The 25,321-nt window shown below is 37.7% G+C and overlaps 1 protein-coding gene across 1 annotated transcript; it reads left to right on the plus strand.

Moving 5' to 3' along the window:
• Nucleotides 1-2,841: 2,841 nt before the first annotated feature.
• Qsm (Zona pelucida superfamily protein qsm) lies at nt 2,842-25,274 on the plus strand. Its single transcript, XM_083090164.1, has 8 exons — nt 2,842-3,051; nt 19,146-19,247; nt 19,328-19,437; nt 19,612-19,787; nt 23,390-23,620; nt 23,715-23,862; nt 23,999-24,143; nt 24,238-25,274. Exons 1-8 carry the CDS (start codon nt 2,979-2,981, stop codon nt 24,483-24,485), a joined length of 1,233 nt encoding a protein of 410 aa, XP_082946290.1. The 5' UTR covers nt 2,842-2,978; the 3' UTR covers nt 24,486-25,274.
• The last annotated feature ends 47 nt before the right edge of the window (nt 25,275-25,321 follow it).

Genomic DNA, 25,321 nt, shown 5'->3' on the forward strand with positions numbered 1-25,321 from the left:
ATAAGGACGTTGAACGTCGTGTATTTATTTTTGTAAAATATACATATTGTTCAAGTCATATTCTATTATTTCACATTGATTAACCAAGATTCGATACATAAAGAAAATGTGCATAATAGCTGAGATTCGTGCCAATAATTTAGGATTATTAAATGAACGAAAAGACTAGTTGATTAGCGAATGATACGTCTTAATAACGACCGGTTAATCCCACGAGATTAATTCGCCATCACGTCGTCTACCCGTTTCTATCCCGCGACTAATAAAATGCTCGTGCGACGCGCTGAAAAAATTCTCAAGGAAGTCAGCAGCCTCCCGAGCTACGCGTAGTAAGATTATTTCATTATCCTGTGAAGGTTGTAATTAGTATCCACGATTAAGCATAGAGTGTTCCGTCGCACTGAAAGAAGAAGGGGGAGAATTCTCTAATGAGGCCGAGAAACAGTGGAAGTTATTTCCGCAAAGAATATCCCATTATCGTGGATTTATTAGCATTATCGGAGACGATTACGTTCTTGGAGATTTTTCGTTTCATTTCGTCGATTATTAGCATTTCATTAACGCCGTCGCGCAATAACAATTATCGATTACCCCCTGCATGGCTAGATATCTGCGAGAGGAGAAAAGACAATACTCGCTCGAAGTCTCTGGCGGATTAACGGGAATTTAAATTGTACGACGCACGACGTGTTTGATTAATATTGCTTCGGTCAAATATACTGAAAAAAAACAATAAACTATACACACGCCGCCGCTTGCTGGGCGTTCTGCTCGGTCGGCTGCCCCTCTCGATCGAGATTAACGCTGGTTTAATGCTTAATTAACCAAGTTCTTCTCGGCACAAAGCACTAAACATCTTCCGGAGGAGGGATTCATTAAAATTAAAGATATAATCTTATGGCAATAATAGATATCTATCTCTTTCTTTTCTCTTTTTTCAGATTATCTTTTTTTCTGATTGATTATATATATTTACGTGAAAAATATAAATTATAATTTTTATATTATTTTTTTCCATTTACGATAAATTATTATAAGGATGAATCGGAGAAATGGAAGTACAAATAACATTGAGAAAACATTGAGAAAACAAGTTCTTTTTGTATCGATACGAGGGCTCTCGTTGCGGTTTTGATATCGTATAAGTTGCGAAACATGCAGTCGAACACTTTCACTCAAGATCCAATAATGGCTAAAAATACAGTACATGAGCCTCTGCGAGCTCTCACAAAGTACCATAAAATGGTATTCCCATGAATCGATGATATTCTCGGGACAGACATTGTCTGGCCTTCATTGCGACTTCGGAGATTTCGAAGTTCCTTGAGATACAAGTAAATTTACTTTTGTCTCTTCCCTTGTCGAGGGAACGTTGCCACGGTAACGTTGACATTACTGACTTTTTGTTGTAAAAAGATGATGTGACTCGGAGAAGATAAATACACTCAGATTTTACGCGGTTATTATTTCCGTCGATAAAAAAAAATTATACATTTATATATTTTTTGATATATCTCCTTTTCTCTTAAGTTAATTTATACTTTTGGAGATTACTTTTTTTAATTTATTATAAATTATGCTAATTTATCATAATACATGTCATCCTTATGTTTTTTTAAAACTCGCTCTTTATTTACGACAGTCGTCACATCCTGAGCATATGAATAAAGTAAGCAGAATACATTTACATATGCCGCTTTGGGCAGTGACTCACGATGCATCCATGTAAGGCCCAGAGCGAGAGGTGCCGTTGGCCCCACACGCCTACGTTAAAAACATCGCCTGTTCGTGCTTCGAGGATAAAAAAAGAATTAAGTACGAGTCTGTGTGAAATGTTCTTTTGCCGGGTCGACTTTCGACTCATCGTAGTATATTAAGACGGCGTCTCTCTCCGAAACCATGGGATCCCGTATTATTCTATCTGCGCGATCGACCGCAGGATGGAAGAACCCACCTTTATTCAGGATACATCGATGAATTCTACTCGATATATCGGTCTATAAATCAATTAACGTGAGATTTGTTATATCTTATTGTAATTATTCTAGACCCCCGCGAGCACATTCCAGTTATCAGATAAGCGTACACTAATACATGCCAGCACATACACATTCGCACGATTCTACCTCTGCAATTGGTTCGCGGTTGCCATTTTTTCATTCATGTATCTTTTGTTTCTCAATGACAATGGCGTGGTGTGGGACCCATCATGCCCATTACAATAGCATTCTAGGCATGCTCAATGATTTAATTCAGCTAATGTAATTATCAGAAATTATAGAAAGAAGTTTAATTCTAATAAATAGTGATCCAATTTCTGATGATGGATCCAAAAGCGAAATAAATTCTACATTTTTGATTATTTCTCTTTGTAATAAATGAAGAACAAGAGGAAATTATCACTATTACAACTATCTTCAAGCGTAAATCAATTTATCGGTATTTATTTATTTATCTCAATCTTATTTAAGTCTCTGTTGAATTTCTAAAGTTGAGTGAGAAATTCAATCTGGTAATTTGCATCAACCATTTTAATATTCAATTAAAGTTATATAAAGTTATCTGTTGTACCATAATGTGTCTAATGTGTCTACACTTCTACGCCACTGGCCGATGCTGCAGTCTGGGTCCGCTGACGGTTCAAACTCTTCCGCCACTCGCTGGGCCCGTCAGTGTCTTTCGCGTGCTCGCACGGGGAACATCGCTCGCGCGTCTTCATCAAGGCCCATTCCGGTCTTCGATCCTTTCCACCGACGTGCTTATTCGCGACGCAAGATCCCGCGATCGGTGAGAAAGGAGAGCCGTTCCTACAAAGAAGCGAGCATGCCCAACTAAATGAGAGTTCCTCGCGAATAATACGAAAATATTCGAACCCTCTTCCTTTCCTCCCATCTTCCTCTTTCTTCTCTCTTTATTTACTTGTCCTCGACGCGGATCGCGAGTACACAGTCCGCGAGCGTTTCGTAATTATCCGGAGAATGGACATGGCTGACCGTTTCTGGAGACTGGCCCTGTGCTGGATATGCATCGTCGGACTAGCACGCGCCAATGGTGAGCAATATATCTAAGTTTAATAGCGATAGTAATTTTTGTGATTATTCTTTATGATGATTTTATTTAACATAATAATAATAAAAGTTTTAAACGGAGAAATTTTGTAAGAAATGCGAAATATATCGAAACCATATGTACTTATCTACATCTAACAGATCTTATAGCCACGCTTAGCTGTAGGAAATTATGATAATAAGGAATATGAATTTCTAGGACAGTTGTGAATGTGAAAGTGACACACTTCTTTTTGTTACCGATTATAATACCAATCGCGGTAGGGAATAATAAGCCGTATAATCCAGGTGTCAGAATACATCGTAAAGTTTCGAAGCACCTGACGTGCGCGCATCTAAATAGCATGTCCTAGATTGTGATGCCCACAAAGTATCACGAGGATCATAGTTACCTGAAGCGCCAGTCAAGGTTGAAACGTTCTCTCATGCGTCGCGCAATGCGCTCGTTATGACTGACTTTAAGCTCGTTACTGTGACGTTTCTTTTCTACTCGCTTCACGGTTCGACTATTTATAAAAATACATAATGTCCGACAAAGATAGAACAAACCGACAACCGAGAATCTGCACAAAGAATGCAGATAGTTTTGCAACTAAGAAACTTCTCTTCACGACGTGACATGCGCGGATATCGCGTTTTAAAAATAGTCAAGCGCAAAGAGAATGAATTCACTGATATGTTTCCGGATCATATTTAACAGCTGTAAAAACCTTCCTCGTGTCTGTCACGCAATATTACGAGGCACGCGGAATATCTTCTTGTTTAAGACACTTTTCTCGGAAGTGAAATTCTTGCGAGCTGTACAAACAATGCGCGCTCGCATGGCATCATCCTTGGTGTAATGTGCAATTAAAAAATAACCATAGTTAACGAAGTTTGTAATCGCGCGACACTTGCAATTAGAACAAGACGGGGGTTAATTATCCGTTAAGGACAGCACTGTTTAAAACAAATAAGAAGATAAATAAGAAGAAAAATGGACTGAAAACTATCGATATTTTATTAAATAATGCTAATTACGTACTATTAGATGTGTTATTGTATGCAATTATATTAACATACATTATAATAGTTGCAATAACCCATTTGCAAGTTCAATCGCCTTGGGAATCGAGATTGCTCCAATATTTTGCACTGAGTCTTCGTGTTGACGTACAATTAATTAATCCTAATAATAGCTAGATACGTCGAATGAATTATGTGGTTTCACAAGAGTGAAATTAGAGCGATTGCGCGCAGAATTGCATAAGAAAAAAACACGCTATGGAAAATAATTACTCCGCGTGTCGATTCTTTGTCTCTCTCCTTCACGGAAATTTGTGCACCCGTCTCGTGTGACTTACCTCGTCGTATTTGAATAATCAAACAGCGATGTGTGAATCACTCTATCGAGATCTTTCAACATTGCCATGACTATATTTGTACTAGAAAATTGCCAATCGTTACGTAAATTAAAGCGATTAATGAAATCATGTCCGGTGTAAAAGTAACATATCAAGGTTTCGTAAAAAACACGCTATGCTTCTTTTGTGATATTTTAAGAAATCAATTCCATATTGATTAATTTTAATTTTAACATAAATCTTTAATAAATTTTTAATAGATTTTTAATAAGAAAGAAAATCGATCTCGTATTCTCGTCACCTATCCGTTCTTCTTCGTTGTAACTCGCATGTTTGTTTAACTTCTCTTAGTAATAAGTAGACTACGATTGATTTCCTTTCTCGTATCATTCGACCCCCCGTCGAGGGTTACGTTGAATTCTCATTCGCTAGTCGGCAAAATTGATTATCCAGGCACATATGTAATAGCCGTATTTAAGTCGACTTACGATCGCGGATACGAGAGAGAAAAAATAAAATATATTAAGAGAGAGAGAGAGAGAGAGAGAGAGAGAGAGCCACAGAAAGAAAGGGAAGGTGAGCGGGAATACAATTTTCCGTGCTTGTGATTACGCACTTATATTCTCTCTCACCCTTCATTCTCTGCTAGAATCCGCGCTGCGATCTTAACTGGCTACCGTCCGGGAATTAAAGGGAGAACCGAACAATATAAGGTAGCTCCCGCATTAATGTTCGTAACGGGAAAGAACGATCGAAGATTAAAGGTTCGTCTATGCGTTGGCGATTCTTTCTTTTGAAACGTATCCGAGTCTACAGTTTAGCATAAATGATATAAAAAATTAATCTTTTGTGATCCAAAATAATTTCAAAAGATAAATTCTAATATTAAATCTGTCATTCTTATCTTAACGATATCGCGCCAATTTTTATTGTGTGCCAATAAAAGAAATCTATGTACTCTCGTAGAGCTACGAATAATATATTTAATATAATAATAATAATAATAATAATAATAATAATAATAATAATAATAATAATATAATAATAATTTATATAGTAATCATTTTCTAATCAGAAGGTTTATTTAGAAAAGTATATCAATTTACAGAGTAAGCATGAGATAGCTTGATATAGAATCGCAAAAGTTCTACTCCTCTTTTTCTTCATTAACCAGATTTTTAAAAAATATTTGAAAAGTTGCATCGTTTTCTGCAGAACGAAGTGCTGGAACACTTCGGTCCGCTCATGCGGCCAATGTGTGCGAGTAGGAGATGACGAGGAAAGAGAAGGTGAAATTCTCGATCTAAGTAGCTCACTTTTGCTGCGCCTATCCTCTTATTTTCTCCCTCGTCATATCACGGCTATTAACATTATACTTAATTGCTAGATCGCAAATGTGCGAACCGCAAGTATTTCGATCCGCGGGCGGATTCTTCATATTGCCTCCGCCACAAAGCTATGCGCATATTATCGACGGTGGATTAAAAAAGTCGACAATGTGAAGAGAATGGAGTCATGCAGAAAATTGACGCGCGCTCTGTTAAAATGAAGCGTCAGGCCGCACTCGCGCGTGTTCAAAGATAATGAGATTTCTCGCGGTTTCAAAACCACTTGCTTCCTAGTGTTTTTGTATAGCTGTTACTTGCGGAATTTTTCCCATGTGCGAGTCATAAAGTTATTATTTATTCATTATCCAGCCTAGAAACCGCAAGGAGTTTTATCAGAAAGCGAAAACGCTCGCCGAGTGGAAAAAGGATGAGGCAAAACAGTTTCACCAAGTCGTCTTTGCTTTTCATGATCGCTCTTCAATGCGTAAAATAAAATATAACGAGAATTACGAGGAGTAGCCAGTTGCATAGCTAATTAGACGCTATAAGTCCAACGTTGAAATATTTAGATGTGCTTTTAAATTAAAAAAATTAACTGGAAGATTACAGGAAGAAATTGCATTTTAACATGCATAACATCGTTATGTGCATATACGAGTTTTATCCTGCGAATGATGAAAAGATATAGGGCTTGAACAAACGAAGTTTCCCTACTTAAGTCACTCTTGTATGGAAAAAGTAATAGCGCGATCATTTTTCAAATAAATCGTATAAATTTGGAGGTTTTGCGCACGTGTAAAAATATTTATAAAAATTCTTAATTTTTTAAAATTATTTTAATGTTTAAATGATGACGCTTTTGTGCCAAATAAGTACTTATGAGAAAGTGAATCAGGTGAATGCCCTCAATCATCAGCGTTTATCTCCTTTCCTTTCTCTCATGCATGGATAATTAAAATCATCAGATTACGTATACTTACATTTGTTTACGATGATTCAACACAATATACAATATACTCACAATACAAAATACGTTGCCGATTGTACTCATCCTCGAAGGCATAAATTTGGGGAGATGTGTTGGCACCGTAATGTTGTGGCACTGTGAGGGATGAGAATGTAGAATATGGAGAATGCGCACAGTTCTGGAATGAGAAACACACAAGTGGGAGAGAGAGTAGGAGTGAAGGATCGGTTGGGAGAGGCTATAGGAAAACCGGTTGCCGATCTGCACGGACGCGTTGGACAGCGTATCGTGGAGAAAAGGCCAAAAAGACCAAGCTCCGGTTTCCAGCAAAGCGATCGAAGCTTTTCCCGACACACGAAGGTCCGACACGGACCCATGGATCGGCAAAGAACATTTATCGATAAAAAATATCACTGTTTGAATTTCCCCTTTCCAAATCTCACATTTATATACATATATACACAACATAAATAACATAAAAAAAGTTAATTAAATTGAAATACAGACAGAAATATGTAATAATGATAGCAAAGTTATTTTGTGAAATGTCATATCGCTTGTTTTCATTTTTACAAAAAATGAATAATTTATAATGAAACAGTTTGTGCGTGTGTATTTGCAAGTCAATGTCTTTGAATTGTGCATAATGTGCTGATAAATTACGTGATATTAATAAAGAAAATGTTTAAACAGAGATGTGATTGTTCGCTAAAGGGATGCGTGACTTGATCTATTAAAATGCCATTAATCAGAGGACTCGAAGCCCTAAGATAACTATCTTAGAACCGATTGCCGGCATAGATGTACTAGGTAATCGATGTGCACTAACGTGCGTGTTTGATGTAACGGCCACGTTTTTTTCCGTCAAGCTATCCAGACGTGCTATCGGCAAAGATTTTTTTTCTTTTCGATTAAAACCATAGTTTCTTCACTATGTACCGTATCTTCCTCTTAGCGTTTCTCGTAACACCTTTCAATATTCTTTCGCTCGGCGATCCTAGTTTGATTCGATCAAGCATCTCCGCGTATGATTATTTAAACGCGAGAGATAATGATATGCATTTTGCCGCAGGTGTAAAGACATCAAAAAGGAAGTGGCCGAAGGTCAATATGGTATGTCGAATCCGCCTGAAATGGCAACGACAGTAAACCTTCAATTTCTTGTAAGTCACAAATTAAACGACGTCTTGAACAGTTACTTCGATGTGGTAAGTGTAAAAGAACGTGGATGGATAGTGAACCTTGACATGTCTTTTTTGCGATAGCTTTATGAATAGCGACCCAACCCATCGAGAGAGACAAACTTTATAGTGTGTTTAACAATTATCTCGACATATCCTAAACCATAAACTCACCATTTTTTCATAATCGTTCCTTCAGACCCGCAATCTAGGAATTCCCCTTCAAATTGATAAATATTTTAATGTGTTCACTGTTAGTTGCAAATTTAATTTATTTTAAGTAAGAAACATATAAAAAAATCTTTTTTAAATTTAAAAAATACGAATTAATTTTACTTTTTTAATGTGGATTGTAATTATGGAAAGTTTATACGTTTGTCATGCGTGTAAATTATATCCGTTTAATGTGCATTGCAATGTATTTTTCCTTCACTGATTTATTGGTAACTCATCCAAAATCTCGTAATACCAGTTAGATATTTATAAAAGAGCGGATATCAAGCATTTTTCGAGGTTTTTTTGATGATTTGTGAGATATCGCCAGGTCATCGTCTTGCGGAATATCGTATCTTTACGTCGATATCTTTCGTAAGCATGACCTCTTCTCCCAGAGGTTTCTACGTCTGTATTTTATGCGTGTATGCGTGGGGCCCAGCCAAATATGGCGGATACCGGTCGAACCACTCGTGCATACGTGTGTCACCCGGTACATGCGTAGCGTTGCGGATGAGAGCGTGTGCACGCATCGTGCGTGTCTACATGAAAGACAAGAGCATATATGAACGAATTTTCTGTCTTAAATTAATAAATAACACACTTAAATAAAACACTTTTGATAATTTTTTTATGGTTTTCTTCCACCTCGATAATGCATCGTTTATGAGAAATGTTGCGTATAATTTTGCGGAGGCAAGATTTCTTAATGTTGTTCATATATTAAAGGAATTAATAAAAAATTTTTTCCCATTTCACATTAATTACACAATAGAAAAATTTTATGATAAATTTACCTGAAGAATTGTGCTGAGATGCATTAAGATGGTAATTCGTGATCGTCTTGTAAAAAAATTCGAATGAAATCTTTCTACTGTATCATTAAGGCTGCCGGGGAAATAGCGCGTCTCGAACCATCCGAGTATGATATCTTACTATAAGACTTTACAAACTTTCATCATAAGGAATCAGTTTTTCGATAATGTACAATTAATGAGGGTCATTAAATATATGATATTTTTTTCATTGGCAACATGATTTCTTCGTAATATCTGGCAATTTGATACGGCGAGGGTACGGTAGCGGAACAAAAAATATTTTTGGCTTTACACATATTGTTCCGCATCCGTAGAGCATCAATCGCGCTCAATGTGACGATGAATGATGCGCGGAACAAAATTGTTTGCTCATCGAACATGCGTCATTTATCACGAAGTGATAATCCTGATATTATTCTGCTACTTTCCCCGCGGTTTCAGTTCGTTTCTCCCTCGGTAAAAGAAGTAATTCATATAAATCGCTCTTTCCTCTACGCCCCATGCTCTCTTTCTCGCTGTCAGGAGCGTTCATTTTCGTGATTGATAATGATCCCGTGAGCAGCGAGCCACAGGTTACACGCAAACTTCGTCATTAGACACATGTATAATCAGTTAATCATCAATCATATGTGCTCTTTTATTTTGTTGGATGCCACACACCGGGAGAGACGATCCTTGAAAAATCCGTTATTCATTCCTGCTTTATTAATAAAAACGACATCGCACCCATGACGTGAATATCTTAATTAAATATACACTCAAGTGCAAAATCCTCGATAATGTACGTTCGATTAATTACAAAAGCTTGATTACCAAAGGATCGGGATTTTATACTTCCAACACGCAGGTTATACTTAATAAGCCATTAACTCGGTTAGTTGCTTCAACATTAATATTCATACATAAGTAAGAGCAACGAAGGAGAAAACTCACTAAGAAACTGCACCATGATGACCATGTTTGTATGCAATAAATTACAAGACGTGTACGTGAGTGCACTCACTCCCTGTAAAAGTGTAGAATGCGTTTCAACATAAATGCATTTGGCAGCATTCACGATTATTTTCAATATAACCAAGTAAACATATAGATAAATCAAACATACAAACATATAGAGTATTCAAAAATTAATGCTAATAAAAATAACCATACAGCTATTTGATAAGGAAGCCAGTAATGGATCTTATAAAGTATGAAATAAAATCTTAATGACGTAGAAGTAAAAGTAAAAACTCAAGCGTGCAAAGCAAAGCAAACACTTATATTGATCTGCATTAATCTTAATCAGTAAAAAAATTACTAAATGAAACGAGCGCAACATGCTAGACTGAACCTTGATTTAACAATTTAATAATTGAGAAGACAACGCTTCGTTTGCAGTTTTTTCTTTCCACCACAAATTTATTTTCTATCGATATACCTATTGGTTATCGTATGATAAACGAACGGTGGATATAAACGAGGATCTGCGCCCTGCACGAATCGTCATAGTCTGTCATTTCATTTTATTACCTGTAATTATTCTTATCGTTTGCACCTGTTGCTGCACCTACGTGGATACGCGATTATCGCTGCATTGCGCGCAAGAAGGACTTTCTTCCTTCCTCCTCCTCCCTACGTGATGTATTCGTCATAATTGCAACATTTTTTTATCTTCTCTCTGACTCACATCTTATAATTATCTCTACATGTTAACATTAGTCCATCAACCGCGATTCTCGTGCGCGTATACTTTTCAAACTAACTTCGAGCAGCTATCATATAATGATTAATTAAATGGACCTAATTAAATAACTAAAATAATAGGAAAGTTATTTCATTGCAGCAATAATTAATTTATATGAGTTTCTTTATCTCGAATTTTGATGCAAAGAATATTTATCTATTTTTATCTTTCTCTGTTTGTAAATTGTCGGCAAATGGAAAAGATACTATTTACAGATCCGATTGATCTGATTGCTTATCAAATAATTTATCTATATACATCTTTTTTAACGAGATTAAAAATCCACGGTACTACGTCATTATTGCCGAGCCCCTTCGAGGGAAAGAGGGACTCGAGGAAACAATTAAATCTTGTGATCAGATAGCGCCGTGCGCTGTGCGAAGTATCCTCTGGAAAATGTATTCCGTGCTCGTTGTGTCTAGCACAGTCTGGATAATAGAGCGGACTACCGGAAGTCGCTTACAGATAAACTTGGGACTCGTTTCAATATCTCGAAGATGACAGTCACATGCGTAAGGAAGCATCTGGGATAATAAAAGATCTTATTCTTTGTCTTCTCTTTTCCTTCCGGTTGCTTCATGAGTATAAATCGATAAATGACTGATTGCTGAGCGATATTTGTCAGCATAATGTCAATGATCAATAATTATGAAGCAATAAATGAAAATTGATTACAACCATAGCTATCGTGAGATGCACAGGATAGATAGTCTTGATCGAATCATATAATGTTTCAAGAAATAAGACAAACACTGTGCAAGTTGCGAATTTAAAATTAAAACTTATGATTTTTATATATGCGTAATCATTTCTTTTTGTAATAAAGAAATTACTTTGAATATAATTTGAATATAATAAATTGAAATAACACATCGAAATAAATAAATAAATAATTTTTATAACATGATTATCAGGAACGGAACTTCATAGGAAAAAAGTTTGCATAGCTCGTTATGATTCGCGGGTAATATCTGTGGAATACAGATCAAAAAAGTGTATGTATGTGTGCATAATGAGCGATAATAAAATAACAACACGCGCGAACGTTTTATATGCCAAACCGTAAAATTATTTGAATAATCACGTGGCCATGTTCTGCGGGACACCGATTTAATTATCTTCTTAAGATTACCGAAAATGCATGTATAACGGTAATTCTTGAATAGTGCGTATAATTTGTATACCGCGTGACGTTATAAATAATTTATTGCTTTTTCGCAGCATCTCTTGCATCGACACGCTTCGGGTAATAAGAGCGCTCCAACAGAAAACAGAATTTAAGATGCGTTCCAATTATTATTCTAATTCAATTCAAAAATACATGGATTCGTCAAAATTATTTCAATTTCTGTAAGACGCATTATTTGTATATTTAGTGATCCACGAAATAATAGAATATAAGATATTTTTCTGTAATTAATTTTAATATAAAAAAATCAAGAAAAACATAAAAAATAATTTGCCAAAAATATAAAATTGATTATTAGATTTAAAAGACAACGATAATTTCAAACTCGAGAGATATTATATAATTAAGGTATTATATAATGTATATAGAATTTCATTTCCTGAGGATTTATTTCAATTCGTTTTAACTCGTCCATTTTTTCTTTGACTAAGCTTTCCCGAGAGAGTCGATATGTAATGCGCGATCGGTCGCTTCCGTGTTATCGATTACTCGCGACAGCAAGTATGTACGTAATGTTAATATAAACGACACTGCTAAAGAAATCGAAATACCGAATTCCAAAAGTGAACGTCGCTTTTAAAGGAAATGGCTCTCCTGCGATTTGTAATCATTCAGTCGATGCTCACGAGATCCGCGATCCTCGATCGTGATATCCGTTTATATTACTGTCATTGAACGCGTCTTCGCTTCTATTACGCGATTCCTTTTGTCCTTCATGCGGTACATGTTCCAAAAAATAAAAATTATAACATGCAACACGAGACATATCAAGGATCACAAAGGATTCAACGTATTTTACTTTAAAGAAACATGCAAGAATGTATGCTTCATACGTAGAGTTTACAAAATGTAACGATCAATATATTGGTGAATAAAATATAAATATTGTAATGCATATTTTTTATCAAAAAAAAATAACACAATCACAAATAAATGAGATCATAAAAATAAATTGATTAATCCAATATAACAAATTTTTCATACTAAAAAATTAATTTATATGCATATACATGTATATATTTGAAGAAAGATTAATTATAATAATTATTAATTTAATCAAGCAAAATTATTATATTTTCCTATTTGTGTAAAATAATTTGCATCACAATTATCGTTCTCCCAGAAAGTTTTGCCTTGCAAAGCGTTTTGCACAGAGCCGTCAGGGCGTGCCAATCCGATTGCAACCGAAACATCGTTCTCCCGCTGGGCATAATAATCCAGTCGGATCCAGGAAGTCGGCAGAGAAAGTACCGAAGAGGGCACTAACTAAGATACTTATCGATATACGTACCTCATGCTCCGCGCGCACTAATCCCTGACGATCTGTACCGGTCTTCCTCCCCCTGCAGTCTTGCGATTTCCGTCATTTCTACGAATTCCGATCGGCAGAATTGTGAACCGCTAATGATCACTGATGATCAGTGATTTACTGTGCTTGCAGCCCTTGTAACTGGCGTATTAATGGCGGCAGGCAAGAGCAACCGGAATGAAATCACCGTTATCGCGTGGATATTCGCCGATGCTCGTCTATGCTCTTCTTTTATCACTCGACGCGTTGCATTGATAAAGAACTTTCGATCCTGTTATATCGTTACTGATATATATCCTCTCACAAAGTTCGATCATCATCTTAACACTCCATGAGTAATAATGCATATGATTCGTACTTTATCTAACTTTTCTGCTGACAGAGATATATAGATGTTAAAATCATACTATAGCAATAAATAATTGTTGCCAATAGCAAAATTAGCGCATGATTCGCAAAGTGATTTTATCAATTGCTAACAATTTCGTATCAGAATCAATGAAGAGAAGCTTGAAATATTTTTTAAAAGGTAACCTTTTCTGCACATCGCTTACAATCAGTGAACAATTAAGTCAATGAGATGGAATGTATAAATGTAAGAAATAAGATCCGGTATACGGGTCTGTGATTTTCGTACTACTTGAGCAAGGTCATAGAGGAGAGGATAAATACAAGTAGTAGCGGAACAGTAGCGGCTGGAGATTACACCGATTAATGCGAAGCGTTTGTAATTACGCTACGAGAGGAGGCATATCATTTAACGATTCGCGATGCTTTTATATTCTTTCGAAACGCCAGATATAACGGGAATGAGTAAAAATAAGTCAATGGAGGTCACAAAAAAATGTATTAATAGCTTACTTATACGGCATTTATGCATAAAAATTTGTATATCTACAAAGTGTCAAGTGATTAATTAACGTCAATATTATTTTAGAGGAAACATATTTCGTATAATTATAAAAAATGATGTGATAATCATATATTCTTTGCATAATCGTAGTTTTTGAATATACATGTATAGTAAAATGTTTCCTCCGTTATGAAAATTACTTATAAAATATAATGGTAACTGTGGAAGATTATCTTCCACAGTTACTGTCATATTTCTATTTGTGTGAGATGATGGGTTTTCAAAGTGCGGTCCGGTTCACGTGGTTAACAGTTAATATTTAATATATGTACAATAAGTAACATTAATCGATAACATTATAATAATATTAAACGATAACGCGCCGAGTCATATCACCCGCGAGATGAGAGTTTCCTGCGCCATTTATTTCATCGCTTTGGGTCGATCTCGCGAAAAACTTACAGAAAAAACTTGCCCGCTGCCCACTCTTTTTTCTCCAATCTTTCGGTACTGTTATGCACCGCTAGCATGCGTACGCGATAACTCTTCGTGTGAATACTAATTGATTACTGTAATATACGATCGTCTCCTTCCGTCGTGATTACCGTTGTCCGGTTTCTTCGTTTTCGTACGTATGAAGAGAGAGAAAATTACGCGGACCATTATTACGCGATGCCGCTAGTACAAAAATAATTACTTTGAGAAGAAGCCGCATCTTCGCAAACGCGAATGTTTATGTTCCCCCAGGACCAACCAATTTAAGTGTTAGTGCTTACATTATCTAAAACTTAATCGCTTCCTACAGCAACAAAATATTCAAATGCAATAGTCAGGCAACGTGTTGATTTTTCGCTTCGTCGTCCTGGCAAGCGGAAAAGTTGTGCTTAGCACGTAGGACCGTCGATCCTGCGCGTTCGATCCTCGAGAGCTCGAACGCAACCGCGCAGGAATGTAATTATTCATTCTCGGTTCTCATCTTAACACATCGCAGTAATAGCCACAAATTATTATAATTTCGATCGTAAATTGGCGCAATTTACCGCACTTCTTCTTGGTAGCGCAACAAGGTAGCCACTCGCCCATCCAAGAGAAAGAAAATATCGTCAGAAATCGACTGTTATCAGCGAAACCGGTCATCGAGCAGTCGATTGCTGGTTTTATCACTAGAATGAAAAATGACATCCAACGAGGCAAGCAAAGGGAGAAGGAAAGGGAGGAGGAACGAATTTTTCCTAGGATCATCATTGATTTTTATCCACCTTGAGGAAGGCTTGAACCTGAAAAAGCAACGCGATGTTTTATGGCGCGATGGACTCGTTACTCTTGAGAGGATTTAGGCGCGTTAACGGGAATACAAAAAACGAAAGTAAAGTGGCAACGCGGTAAGGTAAGCTTGTCGAGCAAAAACCGCGTCGAAGATAATGGAAGCGAGTATAAGAGAGTGGGTCGAATGAACCAGGTCACGAGGAATCGGTGGGAAATTAATCGACTTGGCGAGTTGAATAATGAATCGAGTTACAAGTCAAAAAGTATGTAAAAGCGAGAGTCTGCGCATTGAAGACACACGAAGAAGAAGAGAAGGTCGGAGGTCGCGGATCTTCCTCATTAGTCGGCGTAGGTCATTATCGGTTATCTTGCGGAAATCTTAATCTTGCAAGAGTTAAAGGAAACGACGTATCGAAGAGTGCGCGAATGGCAATGGGGGTGGCCATGGTAATATACTAAGCATGTTGTAAAGGAGAAGGAGAAAGAAATAATGGAAGAAGGAGGAAGGAGCGGAACTCTCCCAGGATCGACGGGAGGATCAGAGGTGTATGTAGTACCTTCTTTGAGTTTAATGGTAGAAGTGCAGGAAGAAATAAGGAGGGAGAAATAAGAAACATCGAATAATAAGGAAGGATAGAGGGCGGCGCGAGGAGAGACGTGGAAAAAAAGGAGGAAGAGGGCCAGGTTCACGGACCTCCGGCCGAGATCGAGGGATTAGCAAGTGCACCACATTTGAAGCTGATAATTACGCCCGATAATACGTGAGTATAGCCGCGAATAATCTCGGGCGGAGTTAATGTGCGAGGAAGATGCGCGCGATCGGGACAGACAGGGCGGCAGATAATAATACGTGAAGAGTTTCTGCTCTACCTTGACACATTTTGATTGATTTGAAAGTGATCTCGCCAACGTCGGTTAATTCCAGTCTCAGTTTAATTAATCTCTTTTGTCTGAAACTAGAATTGAAAAAAAAGCATAAATTAAATTACATTTTCTAAATATCTTTCTCAAATTTTTGAAAATTTCTTATATCGAGATAAGAAGAAACCCAAAGAAAGAGTCCGCTCGAGCTTGCTCAGTGCAGAATTTTCTTTGCACGCTCAATAATTGTCAATCTAGCAGCCAATTTATAGCTTCGTAGAAGAACAATGCAAGTGCGGAAGTGTAATACTGGATTGTTGCTTTTGACGACGGTGACCAAGCCGAGAAAAAAACTACGCCGCCATGACAGGAAGAAGGGAAGAACAGTGGGTGAAAGAAGATAAAGAAGAAGAAGAAGAAGAAGAAGTAGAAGAGTGGTAGCCAACTCGGCGGGGAGCGACGGCCGAGGGAGAGAAACTAAGGTCACGGACCTCCTTCTCTCCGAGATCGGCAGAAGATCGGCCGCGGCTCGCGCCTTTGCTACCTTCGCGAGACTTCGCTTAAACTTGCTAATGTAAAAGACCGCTGTACCTTCTTAGCGATGTTTAAAAGCGACACGTTGCGCAGTCACGTAATTTACGCGTTAACTGCGCGCGCGGGATACGACTTGACTGACCGACGTTGCATAAAGCTCGTCTAGATAAGGGTCTAGGCTCGGGGGTGACGACCGGCAGAAGGGAAGTCATTAATTCGTAGCACGTTTTATGTCAAGGATGACGCTTACTTCGCGAAAAGAAGTGGAAAATGATTCTTTTCGCCGGTTCGCGAAACGTAGAAAAGAGCGACGACATCGTCGCGTCGCATCGCTAGCATTGGCGAGCCAGCGAGTATGCTGATGAAAACGAGTCGTCGCATATTAAGTAGACAGAACAATTTCAACGAGACGAGGAGAGAAGAAACTCTCTCGACTGTCTCTCTCTCGCCGGTAGCCGTCACTTCATACGTGACGTGAATATATCGCGTGGATAGAGATGAAAATCGACGCTGAAGAGTCGAGATAATCTCTTTTCTCCATGTTTTCTGACATAACGAGAGACGGATGGTGCCGCGGTTAAAACATCGCGAAGATTTCCGCGCGGTCTCATACTCGGTGTCATTTCGTTCCGTCCGGTCGTCTCGGCGGAAACGACGCAGCACTGACTCGTCGAGGACTTGATCAACGCCTGTCAGACAGTACCTGCTAATCCTCCGTAGTGCTGCAATCCCTGAGCGCAGTGAGCGCAGCGGACTCCCGACCGGCTGCCGCTGAACATCAATTTGTCTGCCGAGGTAATAAAAGGAAACGCGCTAGTCTCTCCCCGGCTTGCACTTCCTGATGCAGGCGCGCTGGCCTACAATGTATATTAAACATTCTACCAGTCGTTCAACGCTCGTCAGTCGACGCTTGTTTAACTTTGCCTCTCGCGAGCGGGTACGGCTGCTGCGGAGCTTCTGCGCGGAACATATGTTGAAGCTGTCTTCTCTCTGTCCGGTTTCTGGGGTATCGCCTCGAGCGATCAAATAAGCTGAAAAACCTCAACTCGATGTTATTTCTCATTGAATTATCTTAGCTACTAGTTGCGTTATTTATCCTCCTTTATTACGGTATTGGCTCCGTGTTGTTTCATCGCGACTACATAAAATCATGTAGGGAAAAAGTTCAGAAGCTACAAAGAATATCGTTCGCATAAAATATATCAAATGTAAAAATGCACGAAATAATATACTTTTAATTTAATATTGATTCTTTTTAATTAAGCGAATATCCGAAACGAATATAGAGAAAATTAATGATGCCAGCAACGTTTGCAGAACATTATTAAAACGTCACAGCTTGCGATTGTTCGCCTTGTCATTCATTATCGGGAATCGTGACATGACAGAAGGCTTGGTTAGTGGTTGTCGGAGGCCGATTGTTTATTCGCGGACGCGACCGAGTCGGATGCATCGCGTGAACTGCATGGGTTCACCTCTTGGGTTGCCTTATCCGCGTAGGGAACATTCTCCAACAGTTGCGCATTGCGCACGTGACGATGATATTTCACTGTAAATTATTGCTCGATGCGCGCAAGGCTTGCCAAGAAGTGCGTACATTAAGTGCGAAGAAAATATTGCCACCTCGCGTCGTATCTTTCGAGATTAATGTTGAATTATACCCGCGACGATATCTTCTCGGAATCATTCTCGCGCCGCTTCCTACTTTGACGTTCGCGAAGACGTAACTCTTGATTACAAGTCTTGTCTTATGTATTTTTCTTCAGGAAAAATCCTCTCGAAATCATTAGAGGAATATGTACGTGTGAAAGAAAACGCAATAGAGACGTGGATTATTTCGTGAATTATGTGAAACTTTTTAATACTCAAGCTCTCTTCTTCAACATCAAAGATATGTTCCTTTCGATATACCGCTTGACGTCAGCCAATAACGGTGAAAGTACCTATCATGAGGCTCCGCGAATAAACAGTGCCTAACCCAGTGGGATGTACATCACCGCGAATGCATCTCCCGAGCTGTATTCTTCGCTTTTCAAGGTCGAGACGTTTAGGATTTTATGGGGCAATTACCGTGATATACTGCAACTTACTTTGCGGATAAAGCTAACTTCCATTCATCCTTCTATAAGACGAAATCATAAATTGTCTTGAGATATACTCGAGATATATTTTTCACCCAAACCGAAAATTAATAAATGAACAGTATACTATTTATAAAAATATAAAAAAATTGTGAAATAGTGAAAGAAAAGTTTCGATCGCGAAAAAAGGCTAATTCATATTAATATTTATATTAATGTGTATCGTTTTGTGTTATTTAGTAATATAATATATCGAAACGTTTTATACATTTTCTTAAATAAAAAATTTATTAAAATCTTTGCTTTTTGTAAAGATTATTTATTATTTTCTTATTCTTTTCTCTCAATATTTTAAATCATATACATTTGGTTCAATTTCTTATAAAATATTTTATACTTACATTTCAGTGCAAAGCAAAGTGAGATGTACCAAGCAGATGATGGAAGTGGATATAGTGAGGAGTAGTCCGCAGGCAAAAATATATCTTCAACAATTTAAACATTTTCCGGGTGAAATATCTCTTCAAATACTTTACGCGCCGCGCATAAATAAAAAATATAGCTCATAATGAAATCCTCTATTTTTACAGATGAGGCTTGTAAACCGCAATTTCACGATGGCGTTGCCACGTTCAAATTATCATTGCTGGAACAGGACATGTTGCGATGCGGTATTACAAGAGTTCTTAATAAAGTCACGGTAATCTATTCAATTTCATTGCGAGAGAATCTTGGTTTTAATTTCAAACTATTCTGAGCTATTACGTTCTATCATAACGTAATGTTGCGTTTATATAAATTGAAATTTCTTCATTAAACGTAATGAGGCATTAAATTGTTGTATCAAAATTATAAGTTTTGGCTGTTGATGTAGGGTCAAAAGATGTACTATCATCGTGTAATAGTGGAGGAGCCAGCAGATTCCAGCAAACACACGTTCACCGTGAAATGTGTAATCACCGAAGTTGTCGTGGAGCCAGAAATCGCCATCGCGTCCAATCATACGATGGTACGCCGGAGCGTTCTTCCGGCGGGCTTTCAGGAACCTGAGTAAGTCATCAATCATTTAGCATATTAAGTATTTGATATTGCAATACATAAAATATCCGGCATTCGTCGTGACATGAATGCAATCTCATTCATTTTGTTGTTACGATAAATATCTATAATTCATCGTGGCAGAAGTAATAACGTGCAATAAAGTTGGAGATTGTAAGTTCTATAAGCAACGTAAATAGAAGAGATCGCGTAAGAAGGTATCGTGCTAATGAGCGTGATATTTATCAAATCTATTAGATAGAGTAGAAGAGCTTCACTTGGCAGTCTCGAGATTCTTGGACCGCGGCTTTTCATTTCGCTAGTCATCCGACAGCGTTAATCGCGTCGTTGTACGACGCGATAGACAAGAACCTCTCACACTTCCTCTTTACGAAACGATCCCTCGGCATCCAAACGAGTAGTTTTAATTACCCGGAAGTTGCGCCTCTTGTACAACTTTGAGTGTGAGAGAAAAACTTTTCTTCGTTTTTACACAGATGCTTCATCATTTTGGTGAATACAACAATCGGTCTTGCCAGATCAACGAGCGCGATTCGTTGCGCAAAGAGCGGTGTTTCTTATCGACCTGAGATGTAGAGAACTTTCTACGAATAGAGTTTCAATCAGGAAAATTTATTATCGCATTAACTTGCCTTCCTGTTAGTCGATTTATATTGGCAATTACTATGTTTGCTAAACGTAAGGTGGGAATATAATTTGCCAAGTGATATACTTCTTCCGTTCATCCCCGAAGAAGAGAAGTCGAAAAGTATTTCATATCAACATTTCTTATCTCAACATTTCATACCTTGACGATGACACGTAACAAATGAGTTTAAGATCACTGAGTATAACGCAGTAATTACATAGTATTCCTTTCAGTCGGCATCGAAGTATACTAACGTTATCGTGTCATCATAAGTATATGTATAGATCTCGTCGTTAACTTCACAAAATAGAAATTAATTAGATAGACATATTATTTTTATTAAATTCGCAATCGAGTAATTTTTTACGTGACACGCATCGACATTTTTTTCGAAAATCGAGCGGCAATTTGGATTTATTAGCGAAAAAGTAAAACTGGTTAACAGATCTATACAAATATATATAACGATGAAAAAACAAATGCGAGGGCAGTTTATCGAGGACGGCAAAATTGTGCGGAAAATTCGATGATTACGGAACAACCGACCGGTCGATCTACATTCGAGTAAATAAATCGTTCAACCTGACCTGAATACGCACGCAGAAGCCAGCTAGACGACTACGGGAGTTATCGTCAGAAGTTTATAATTTGCAAACAAGTCAAGATGCCGCCGTCTGATTTATTTGCACAACGGTCGAATGTGCGCGCAGCTGCTGGAAAACCTGTAATATAATTCAATCCGTGAGACCTATAATCAGTATTCCTGCTTTTTCCTTCTTCACGTCGAAAATCACTTGACGAGTCACTCACATCTCATGAGAAACTATTCCAGCTAGTCTATGTTTACTCGAGAAAACAAATATGTAAAATCGGCAAGAAATGGAATTGAGATACAAAGAAAATTGTATCTGACATTGCAAAAAAAAAAAGAAAATTTAATCATCTACGCGCTTCATTTATGGCATAGGAAGATTGTAATCAAATCATTGAATGTTATAGAACTACACATCTGCAATATAATTAAACCACAACACACTTTGGTTTATTTATATTAGATTTGAATTAATTTTATTTTCCCAGAATTTGAATAGATATATGTTAAAAGAATTTTAGGAAAAGAAATTTAAATGTTAAGAACTGCAACACAAATGACAGCCTTCCTCGAAATTCTTTCGATGAGATCGACATAAGGTTTATCGAAGAATTTAATAGCGGAACATTCTGCGGATAGTTAAGATACACGATAACATTACGAGAGTCGATTTTATAGCGCTACAAAGTAGTTGATTCCTTTATGCAACGGTTCCTTTACAGATGGTGGAAAAGTCACGGAACCCGCGCGCGATTTTAGCGCGTTGCACAAAGGTTGCCGGAAAGAAGAAGAGATCTGTCGGTGGATCTCACATGTTCTTTCCCCTCTGTCACCGACGAAAGTCGCTTCGCGAGTCGGACATTCTTCAAGTACCCTTCGCGGACGACGTGCTCTCGAGGAAACACGACAGGAATTTTTATCGCGACCGTCATGCCGGCTGCCATGGCACTAATTTATTGGCATTAATTGAACGTATATCTTGGCACTGGATTTTGCGTGAATTCCGCGAATTTCGCTTACCGAGAATAGCGTGAAATCTTTATTGTTGGATTATCGCACGTGGTGGAGCGCTGTCATGAGTTCCTGGTCACGCGACGTAGAGTCTCCCCATAACTGTTTCTACCTGTCAATGAAACTGCACGATTTCCTTATTGCGCATGTTCAACCTGCTCTAAGATGAATCTGTTACTGATTTATGAAAGACGATCATTCGATTAGTGTTGTTCTTTCGAAAAGAAACTGCGGAGATACCCGAGTATGAGGAACTTTTCGGGCTCGAACACTCGGATAGTTTTCTTCTCCGAGTATGTCTGATACATTGCGTGTCTCCTCACAGAATAAGTCGTGTAATTAAGTAGTTCTTACATCACTGTAATCGCGTATACGAAAGGTCGTTACATAAGTCGAAAAGATTTAATGAAGTGTTCTTTGTGCTTTGGAGTTAATAAAAAAAATATATGAAAGAATCGCTAGATGAATGGAATCGCATAATACAAGTCATAGTCATAATAATAACTAATAATTCTCGCGTTGGATACCCTCATACATTATTATCGAATTGCGTTCGCGAGTGTGAATTTATATACGTGTACGCATGTATTTTTTTTTATTTTAAAACACAACTTATCTCTCTCATTTCTATCTCGCTTCATCGCCACCTTTGACTTCTTTGCCGCTAGCAATTTCATGCTCTACCCATCCCAAGATAAACATTCGTCTTCATTACTTCATCTGTCGTCGTTACGCGATTTCGCTGGACGACGATCTATGTCGCCCGTCTTCGTGATCCAAGGCCGTAATGTCGTGGAAGCGAGAGATGAGTCTGCAGAAAACTAGAGCATACACACTGGCTTGAAATTGATTTATACGTTCGATGAACGCGACACGCATTACGGAGATGTTTCTCTTTTTTTTTTTCAATAAAATAGATCGCGATAAGCGACCGCACGCATAATTTTCCGTGATTTCTGTAAGACCGTAAAGTAGGTCGAATCTTCCTACGGAGATAACTGCGGCAACGGATAATCGCAGGTCATCGCGTTGTTCTTGCGTTTTAGTGTGGCGTGCACAAACTGACGCTCTATTAGAATTGCATATTTGGACACGCAACATTCATCATCGCACCGGCCAGGTGCTCACCCTGGTGACTTCATTTTGAAAAGTAGGCGATTGCGAATTATACGGTTTGACTCCATCAGTGCGTAGTCCGTAGCGAATTCGCGACGTGCGATAATCCGATAGATTCCAATGATTCACAAGAATTGAACGCGCAATTCAAAACATATGGCATACATTACATCCGTGACAAGCAAGCTCCTATAATTTTCTCATGTCTAATGGTTCTAGACTAAAAGATTTATTTACTTACTTTAGATCGATCGATATACGCGAAGAAATTTCGGGAACAGCGCCAGTTCCGATCCTCGGTGTTGGAGTAAGGCAGGGTGGAGTCTTGGTGACTGGCGAACTCAACGTTAGTCCTGGCACGCCGTTGCAAATGGAAATATTTTTAGACAATGACTCAGCTCCAATATACGGTCTGCTTGTGACTTATATGCTGGTTACCGATACCAAGACGCAGGAGGAAACAATTATTATTAACGGGTAATTGACCAGCAATGTTGTTGCGACTATAACTAAACTATTGAAAAAATGTTACAATAATTTATAACGAGTTGATGATATATGAAATTTTTAGATGTTCCGTCGATCCTTACTTGTTCGAAAACTTTAATACCGTGGATGGCGATTTCCTGACGGCGAAATTTCGAGCTTTCAAATTTCCGGAAAGTACTTACGTCCAGTTTCGCGGAACCGTTAATGTCTGCTTAGACAAATGTCCAGGGGTATGGCTTCATTTTTTCATAAAACGCGTAATTATTAAGTCAATGATAAATGTAGTTATTTTTTTTATCGTTCCATTAATATTTTTCAACAAGTTTATTAAAATGTGTGTATTTAAATGGGTCAATTATGCTTTAGATCGAATGTAGCAACGGCCAAGTCGGTTTCGGTCGAAAAAGACGAGCAATTGAGATGTCAAGCAGCGATAAGAACAAATTATTCGAGGTAACCATGTCGACATTCATCAGGGTCGATTCCTCGGATGACGTCATGATCGATCAAGGTAAGATTCATCATCCCGCAAAGTGAATGAACGTTTGAATAATTACTACATATTCATCATGTTTATGGTTTTTGTTCCGCAATTATGTTATTAGTACTCTCGGAGTTCATTAGGAAGGGCAAAAACAGGACGCACACAAAGGAAAGGGCAGTAATTGCCGAAGAAATCAGAGAGCAGCCCGACCCGACGACAATTAGGACGCACGAGAGAGCATTTCTTGCGGAAGAAATCAAAGAACAGTTCAAATACAAGGTCACCGAGGTGGTGGTCAATTGTTCTTCGTGTAGTACGCTGAGCTTGAGTCTTCTCTTGGTTCTTCTGTGCTTCTACAAATTCCTGTAGAGAAATTGAAATTCGTGCTTCTTGAAAAGTAATTACTAATTGTAAATAAGACGCGATCTGACATTAAAAGCGTGAAGGAAGTGAAAGGTATCGCTTTTGAGAACTTGATAATTAACTTGCTCACTAATAATCGGTATATCGATCATGATGGATCATCAATTATTCGTACATATATGCATAGTGGTGATCACATACATCAATTGTATACAGTTAAAATGTGCCTATATAGAAGAGCATTGAAAGAAATTTGTTTTGTAATACTTTAAAGTAATGTAATTTCCATTTTCAAGAAAAAAATTTATATGTATATCAGACAATATAAAATCTCAATATAAATATAAATTATCCGCATTAAAGTACTTTGTGATATAAAAATACATTTAAGGAAAATTCAGTTATCAAACGAGAGATTTGGCAAAATTAAATTGTCAAATTTGAAATCCGAAAAAAACTTAAAAAATTAATATACTATCTTAGCGTAATATAATAAGCAATAACATATGATTTCTCCGCTTTGCGACCGCCGAATTTTCAGTCATGTGTGACATCAGTTTTACTATATTTTTTTATTATGTATCTCAAGTGACTGCCGTATTTCTTGATGGAACCAAAAGAAAATTGGCCTTTGCGAGCGGAGAAAGCGGAATACCTAGTCGTGCGACGAGGTGTAATATTGTAATGCGACTTAATTAATTACTTAGTAAGTAATTATTAATTGCGTATGTCGTAATCTCAGTCTAATTATTACATAAATAAATGTAAAATAATTAAATAAAACGAGACGACAGATGCGATGTGATTATTCTTTGACCGTGATCATATAATTAACACTCTTA

Source organism: Camponotus vicinus, unplaced genomic scaffold (assembly GCF_025532165.1).
Source record: "Camponotus vicinus isolate PSW18456_S1 unplaced genomic scaffold, iyCamVici1.0 SCAF_2, whole genome shotgun sequence".
NCBI lineage: Eukaryota > Metazoa > Arthropoda > Insecta > Hymenoptera > Formicidae > Camponotus > Camponotus vicinus.